Source organism: Gossypium hirsutum, chromosome A04 (genome assembly GCF_007990345.1).
Source record: "Gossypium hirsutum isolate 1008001.06 chromosome A04, Gossypium_hirsutum_v2.1, whole genome shotgun sequence".
Taxonomy (NCBI): Eukaryota; Viridiplantae; Streptophyta; class Magnoliopsida; order Malvales; family Malvaceae; genus Gossypium; species Gossypium hirsutum.
In genome coordinates, this window is record NC_053427.1 from 13,111,181 (window position 1) to 13,120,475 (window position 9,295).

The 9,295-nt window shown below is 36.3% G+C and overlaps 1 protein-coding gene across 1 annotated transcript; it reads left to right on the forward strand.

Annotated features, from left to right (window-relative positions):
• Nucleotides 1-3,619: 3,619 nt before the first annotated feature.
• On the forward strand, nt 3,620-4,735 carry LOC107949873 (E3 ubiquitin ligase PQT3-like). Its single transcript, XM_016884641.1, has one exon. It carries the CDS (start codon nt 3,620-3,622, stop codon nt 4,733-4,735), a length of 1,116 nt encoding a protein of 371 aa, XP_016740130.1.
• The last annotated feature ends 4,560 nt before the right edge of the window (nt 4,736-9,295 follow it).

Below are 9,295 nucleotides of genomic sequence, written 5' to 3' on the forward strand. Positions count from 1 at the left end.
GAAGAGGGGGTGAGCTACTCGAGCTCAGTGTGAGATCAACCAATTAAACTAGAAGCCATTTGGAAATAGAACGTACTTACAGACTGATTAAAACAAATACAGACCATATGTAACTTTACAGTTATATGGCTCTGTCAGACACAGTAATGGTAGTTCTCAACAGTCACAGTTTGGGCCTAAGCCCTATTCAGAATCAGTACCAGTTTTTAGGCCCTAACCCATCTCAGTACAGTAGTAGTCATGTCTACAGAATTCTATTAGGCACGAGTGCCTTTCAGTTAATCAATCATTCACAAATAGTCAGTCAGACATATCAGACAAACACTATAGTCACATTCAGTCACAGTAACACATTCAATCAATCAGATTCAATCAAATGCATATGAGTGCGGATGAGTTACAAAATGCACCCACCCAACCAGCCAACACACCTTTCCATCCAACCCTGCCCTTATTGTGGGGATTTAATCAACCCACCCATCCTTACACTCCAAGTAGGACCTCGAAAAGCCCATCCAACCCTGCACTCCATATGATGTCATCCCGGGTTGCCTGGCAACAATGATCATCAGCATTGTCCGCGACGCTCAGGGTATTAAGGACTATCAGTGTGCAGATAAACTACAAGTCTCATATATTACACAGCAATGCCAGCGTATAAGTTGTAAGGTGCAATGTGGAATACCGCAGTATAGACATGCAGTATGAACTGCCAGATCATATATAAGTACGTAGCGTAGCTAATGTACGTGCAGTACGGTGCAATGCGGCATTCTGCTATACCGTCTATACGATGTCATCCTGGGTTGCCCGACAACGATGATCACCTATGCAATTGAACTGCCAGATCAAATCAATCTTCCTTCTCTTCAACATCCCAACCCAAGATGGCTTATGCAAATGGATGTATGCAAATGTAACAACTCAGAGTACAATTTTAGACAATCATTTAGAAGCAGTCATTCAGAAACGGTCAATCACATTCAATCAGTCAGAAAGATGTACACTCATGTATTCCATTTCAGTAACAAATTATTCACGAAATCAATCGCAAGTATCACACAAATCCAACCTAATTTAGAGTCACGATTACCCTCAGTCAAGCTTAGTTGAAGTAGGAACACATTGATTTGCAATTGCAATCAAATTGACTTAAATTCAGAATTTGGCGAGTTAGGGCCACACACTCGGGTGCAGCAATTCAGGCCTTGTGGGGGTCCAAACGCCCATGTGAAGGGTAGTACACGGCCGTGTGACAGAGGCACACGTCCGAGTGAAGTAGGGACACGGCTGTTTGAAAGGTCGTGTAACTCACTGTCCAAATTCGCTTAAATAAGGTACAGGCAAGCACGGCCGTGTGAAGGTGTCACACGCCCGTGTGGCCACTAGCCACAGCCATGTGTCCCATAACACACGCCCGTGTTGAATCCCTAGGCCCCAAATCAGTCACATGGTCATGTGTCCCGAAGCATAGGCTCGTGTGGGAACCCTAATTTTCAAAATTAGTTACATAGCCGTGTGTCCCATAACACACGCCCGTGTGGAAGCCCTAATTGCCCAAATCAGTCACACGGCCGTGTGTCCAATGGACACGGCCGTGTGGTTTCCAACAAAAATCCTCAAATCGGCCACACACCCATATGGCCAGGTCGTGTAGCACCAAAATTCATCCAAAAACCCTAGTTCCCAAATCCACAAGGCCGTGTGCCATGACACACGCCCGTGTGGCCGCTGGAGAGGTCACGAAACCACTCCAAAACAGCCCTAAAACATCGTTTTGGCCACCCAAACCGTTCCTAACCATTGCCTTATCAATAACCATCAGAAAGTGATGATTTCCCATCACTTCCATTGACTAAAAACCCAGAACCCACGAATAGCAAACAATAAAGCAAAACCGAACACAAACTTTGCAAAAACAAAATAGTGTAGTAAGAGTTTAAATCCCACACCTGTTTCAACGACGAAGAAAATGACAGATAAGCTGAAAATCAAAGCCCTTCGAACATCACAACACTATCGATTCAAAAATAAAGGGGAAGAAAACAAAAAAAGAAACAAAAACCCAGAAGAAGAAGAACAGAAATGAACGTGCAAAAGAAAGATAACCATAATAATAATAATAATAATAAGCAAAATTAATAAAATAATTATCTTAACTTAAAACATAAATAAATAAAACCTTTTCCAAAATGTCCACAGAAAGACTCGAACTTAGAACCTTGAGGTCTGCTAACACTCACTCAACCACCAGACCAACAGGCCCATTCTACCACTAAAATGCGCAACTAAACTCATATGTGTAGCCTCTTCACTGTCCCTATACTCAAATCCCAGAACCTCTAGGCCCAAAATTTGAGGTGTTACATCTGATCCTCTTGGTCATTCCACTAATTGGTTAAAACTGAATTGTATCACTACCACTATTTGTAAGGTATGTTTTTTTAAAGAAAACTTTTGTTAATGTTTTTTAATTATAATGATATTAAAACATTTAAAATAGATCTATAGATAAATGAATGGAGTATATTTTATGAAAAGATAATTAAAAATTGAAGCATGTTAAACTATATATGAAAGTAGAATGAGAGTGAGAATAACTAGTAGGAAATATAAATAATTAATGAGAATCTATACATTTATCTATTCCTTTTTTTCCTTTTAACAGTATATAAAATGCTTTGATATCTTTACCATCTTCAAAGCTCTCAAGAAATATTAAAGACCTCTCTCATGTATGAATTTTTAATTATTTTATCTATAAAAACTTTCAAACTTATTAAATATGATGAATGTTTAATATTTACTTTCTTTTACTTTGTTATTAGTTAATATAATATTCTTAGAAAATTCGTAAATAAATTTAAGAATAATTAATATTGTAAAATTTGTGTTCTCATATTATTAAAAGTTCATAAGTGTTAAAAAACACTCTAAAGATAATTAAAAGTGACTTTTTATAATTATAATTATAATTATTATGTTTTACCATAAGTTGTGCGAATTTTAAAAAAATTTAAGATCACGGTGCCCGCAGTGATCGCAATAGCATCCGTTATGTCCCCAACCGCGATAAACGTAACGCGATTGAAAACACGACTGCAACCACAATTTAAATCCCTGAACATAATAGTGAAATATTCACAAAATAGAGAGAAAATAACAAGAAAATAGCATTAAAACAACAACAAAAATGACAGATTTTTTTGTCCTTTTTGAATTCGGGCCGGACCCGAGCCAAAAATGCCTTAACTGAGGCCCGACCTATTTTTTAAATGAGTCTTTTTTTTTGCCCAAGCCTATTTTTTAGACCTATATTTTTGTTAAAATCCTCCCACTTTTAAAGCGAGCATTTAGGCCGGGCCGGGTAACTCGACCTATGAACAGGTCTAAGCTTTATTTTAACATTTTTTTAATACATTTAGTGTATTATATTTTTATAAAAAAATTATTTAAATCAAAACAAATCTAAAAAAATCAAATATGAACAAGCTAGATGGAGCCCGAATTTATCTTTCTTAAATTTGATCAAACTTAAACAAGAAAATAAACTCATTTTTTAAACCCAACCAAACCTAAAGTTAAAAAATTAATTTAGACAAACCAACCTATTATCCAAATGGTAATGAAAATCTTGTTATCCAAATTCCCTCTTTTTTTCCCTATAAATTGTGAAACCAAATTCAAGTTTCATTCTAACATCTCGAGAAAAAAGAAAACACCAATTCTCTTTTTTGATCAAACATTACTCATCTGTTCCATCTATGGCGGTGGTGTATTACAAGTTCAAGAGCTCCAAAGATTCCCATTCCCTTCCCATCGATGGTCCTTTCATTTCACTCTCCGATCACTCTCCGATTTCAAACACCAAATCTTCGCTTCCGAACGCTACGGTAATGGCAACGATTTCGATTTACTCATATCCGATTCCAAAATCGATCAAAAGTTGGCCAATGGCTTTTCTTTGATCCTCACAAACTCTTTCCTTTTGATCTGTCGTGTTCCTCGACCGCTTGGATTACCCGTCGCTATCGGCAGAGAAGAAAAACCTAATATCCAATGCAACTCACCATCTATTCTTGTGAAGGAGCAGCTTCAAGAACAAGGCTTCGATTTCGATGATTTCGGACTTGATTTTACTTCTATTTCCAACAACTCAATTGCGAAACCAGGAGATACCCATTGTAAAGAAACCAAAATCGACCATGGGTTTAAAATTTTATCTGTTAAAACCTTGGGGAAGTGGCGGAAAATTTCGCCGCAGAGTTATGTCTGGCATCGACCCAATGTGGGTGAACATTATATTCACCATTGTCCTACTAATGGTGACCCTAAATTTGATTGTAAAAGGGCTTCCAACACATCCGATTCGAGTTCTAAAAGCTCTGGGATTTCGTACGCTTCGATTTCAACAACTTCGAGTAGCTGTAAGTCCACGATAGTACCACTCGAACTTCACTGCCCTTTGTGCAAACAAGTAATGGAAGATGCTGCTTTGACGATGTGCTGTTTCGCTAGTTTCTGTGAAAAATGCGTGAGAGATCGCATTGTTTCAATGGAAACCTGTGTTTGCAGAAGACGAATAGTGGTTGATGATATTCTTCCTAATATGACTCTTAGAGATACTATCAACCGATTTCTGAATAATCAATCTGGAACTGAAACTTCCGCCATGAAAAGGAAGCTCGTTAACGCGGAGAATGAAGATGAGGAACAAAGGAAGAAGACAGAGTAGAGACCGGTAATTAAGGCAGGATAAATGAAGAACAGCAGCAAAAGCAAGACAACTTGAGAGATGTAAAAATGTTTCTACGTAAAAGGATAACTACTCATGCAATTGTAAAGAGTACATGTATTGCATTTTTCTTTTTGAATATAAGCAAATATTGGATTTATTTTTCTGTTTCTTTACTACTCTTACTTTTATCCTCTTTCCAAATCCAATTAATATGTTAAATATTTATCATGTTACTTGTTTATAAATAGCTGGATAAATTATATAATTAATCAGCGTGTTACTATTTTGATCATAGTTGGTTACGTATGAGGAAAGATTAATACTCTCATAATACCCAAAATTGGTATCTAGTTGATTACTTGATGTCCTAACGTTGATAATTGAAAATTCGAAGAGCATTTAAAATACGATCCCCACTTTGCATGATGTTATTTAATTAAAATATCACTAACTAAATTAAATTTTGTAGAGAAGGCTTTATTTTGAGTTAATCGAGAAGAAAAGATCATGCCCTATAAGTTAGGGCACGGTGTCTCGAATCCTCGAAAACAATAATAATCGCCATTTGATTATTACCTAAATTCTATGTGTTTTCATTTTAAACAGGATATTTGATTACTTCGATTTAAGGAGAAAATCATACTCCGTAAGTTAGGAGCACGACCTCTCAGATTCCCAAATAAAGAGTATTAACTCGGTCCTAAATTATTGTTTTATGCGCTTATGCCAAAAAAAGGATAAGTGTATGTAGCAATATATACAATGTATGATCATGACAAAATTATGGTATTAACAAAATAACAATATAAATAATGAAATAAAATGACAATACTTTAGAAAAATACAGGGACTTAGAGGGCAATTATCTCAACCACATTTACACGTGCCATTCCCTCAGTGGGTCAATAGTGGGTCAGGGGACTAAATTGCATAAGAAAAAAATAAAAGGGAAAAAATAGAAGTAAAATAGTGAACTGTAGGACGAAATTGGAAAATAGAGAAAAAGCGGAATGACCAAAATGGCAAGTTGACCCTTCCCTTTAAGAACACGCATATCTTGAGGGGTTTGGGTCGGATTATCGGGTCAGGTTCAAAAGTCATTGTTTTGGGCGTCTGAAAGTCAAGCCCAAAATGGCGTCGTACCAGGACCCTTTATAAGCCAAAAAGTTCAAAAAAAAAATCATTTCTCATTCGTTTTAAAAAAAAAACTTTTCTTCTCTCTTTTTTTCTCTCGAGCCTCCTTTATGTTCAGCCATCGGGCTATCATGGCTCTGCCATGGCCACCGATCATCGGTCGAAAATTCTCCAAAATACCCTTTTTGACCCCCTTTTCACATGGAACCCTGATCCAGGCTAAAATTCCCCAAAAAGTTTGGTCAAAATCCGACTGAAAGGAAAGAAACCTTTCAGTTTCTTCCCTTTCCGACAAGGTCCTCAATGGAACCCCAGGGGATTCTGAGGCTTCTCGAGTCGGAGATGGGTTCCTACGATAGCGCGAACAGAGACATGTAAAAAAAACTTAACCTTTTGTTTGTTTGTTTGTTTTTATGTTTGCGTCGAAAATAAAAATAAAGGAACAACCTTTTTAAGAACTTTTTTTTTGTATTCTATTAATCTCTGGTGTGTAAAATACATATTATTTTTGTTTGGCTTTTATAGCCGAATCAAAGTACAATTTTATTTTTTTTCTTTCTTTATTTTTTTGTTTGTTCACTGTCTTTGTTTTGTTTCCCTATATTCTTCTTTTTGTCATCTTTATCTTTTTGCAGGTGGTGGTGGGGCTGAAGTCAATGGCGATGGAGGTAGAGAAGGTGTCAGACATCACGCTTGCCGACGTGGCGAGGCTAGGATGCAGGAGGGGCTTAGAGTTAGCTAGGGTTTCCAAACAAAAAATTAGGTTTTGGGCTTTCAGGCTTTTTTTTGTATTTGGGCCAATCTATTTTTGTAAATGGACTTAGTATTATTGGACTTTTTATTTTTTGGTTTTTGTTTGGGCCGGATGAATTTAGGCCACTATAATCAAAACTTACATGCTTTATCAGTGTGATATGCATATTTTGGCTGACCAATCTATCTTCGGCGAACTTCCTTATGCATTAGACATATAAACGCAAATACGTCATCAGTTATACTTATCGTATAGGCTCTCGATTTATTTCATGGCTAACTTCAGATCTTTTGAAACAATATTACATTTCCTTATCTTTTAAAACGACAGAGATATTTCTCCAAAAGGATACTCATATAGAGCCGACTTCCTACCATTTTACTCTTCGAATGACAGATCCTCCTTCATCTCAAAATGGCTATTCACAGACTCTCATCCTTGGCGAATACCTTTTTACTCATTTTTCTTTGGCGAAATTTGTACTGAGTTTATCACTATCCATCTACCAATCAATTATTACCATAGATCAAAGCCAACTAATTCCCCTACTGACAATGAACTACTCACATTATTCAGAAGAATTCCTATACACCTCTATTAAAAAACTCAAGAATACCCAGATGACATACATTTCCTATTCCATACAATTTCAGATTGAAACATAGAGCTATTCAGATAAAGTGGATACTTGATAATTCAGATTTCATTTTCACATAACACAGACAAAACTCAGATCGTCAAACCCTTATATCTTTCTTAATTACGAATATGCCAATTCTCTAACTGGCGAATTACTATGGCAGATCCTTTGTATGCAAATTTTCCCAACTTGCCACAAATTTGGTGTATTCCTGGCTTTGCTCCTCATGACATCCTCTTTTGGCCAACAAAACTCTTCAAAAACTTAGTGAGTTAAAAGCATAATATAACACCCTTAACCCGTCTTCATCGGATTTAGGTTTCAAAGTATTATGGCACATAACGAAACAAATTACACCATAAAACCTTTCAAATTATAAATTAAATACCTAATATTCAAACTACAACTCATTCATAGCAAATTTACACTTACGGTCCTTAAACCGAGCTTATGGGAGCTTAAAAATAGTTTGGGAATGAACACCCCTAACCTGTGTTCGATGCCGGATTAGGGTTTGTAACGCCCTCACGCCCGAGACCGTCGCCAGAGTCAAGCTTGAGGTGTTACTAAACTTAATTCATCAATTTAACAGCTCAAACAATTTATTTTTAAAACTTCCAGACAAGCTGGCAATCTGCGTTATAGTCGCTTAAAAATTCATATCTCAAATTTCGAAACTCAAAATCCAATTCCGTAAATGTTTCCTGAAACTAAACTCATATATCTATCTACTAATTTTTTTCTATAATTTTTGGTCTAGCCAATTAGTACAGTTTATTAGTTAAAGGCTCCCCTATTTCAGGGTTCGACTACTCTGATCCCTGTGTATTACGAATCAGATATCTCCCTGTACAGAGTTTCAATGACTATGATGTTTGTTTCTTATAAAACTAGACTCAATAAGGATTTCATACATGTAAAACAAAACTCCTAATTGTTTTCTTTTACAATTTATAGTGAATTTTTAAAGTCAGAACAGGGGATATAGAGATCACTTTGACCCTGTTCCACCAAAACTTAAATATCTCACAAAATATAACTCATATACTGTTTTGTTTCTTTCATATGAAAATGGACTCATCAAGCTTCGATTACATATCTTATTCATCATTTAATTCCATTTCTACTATTTTTAGTGATTTTTCAAATTCACATCACTACTGCTGTCTGAATCTATTTTATGGTAAATTTTATCTATTTCATGGTTTCCATAGATTAGCTAGCAATTTGACATACATAACTCCAAATATGATCATGATTAGCCATTCCAATGGCTAATCATTATCAAGCTTATTTCCATACCACTCAATAACCATATCATAAGACCATATATACAAAATGATTATAATGCTATACATGCCATACCCAAAATATACAAGCCATTATGCCAAGATGGTATACGGATAGTGTGAGCGAGCCTCCGACCGTTCCCGATTTCCTAGCTGACTTGTCAAAACTACAAGGAATGAAAAGGAGGGAGTAAGCATAAATGCTTAGTAAGTTCACATGCAAATAGCAAGTAACATAACCATATAAGCAAACATAAAACATCATTTGCATAATCATCACCAAGACATTCATATCATATTTTCATTTATCATCTTACCATATTGTTGTTATATTGAGTTTTCAACCCGAGGGTTAAGTACATACCTGTTCAAAGTATCCATTTCACAACACTTACCAAAATGTCTCTTTCATCTCGAGTATTCCTCCATTTGAATAGAACTTTACCCGTTGAACACATCAGAATATAATTCTTAAGTGCCACATATGTAGCCAAGCTACCATGTAACCCGCCCATAAGTGAACTCGGACTCAACTCAATGAGCTCGGATGCCTAGTTACATCTCACGAACTCGGACTCAACTCAACGAGTTCGGACATTAGCATCCATAAGTGAACTCGGACTCAACTTAACGAGTTCGGATGCCCAAATATCCCAGTGACATGTCACTTGTATCCTAATCCATTCCTAAGGTTCAATAGGACCTTTTTCCCAATCATGTGTCTCAACCATCTTCTACGG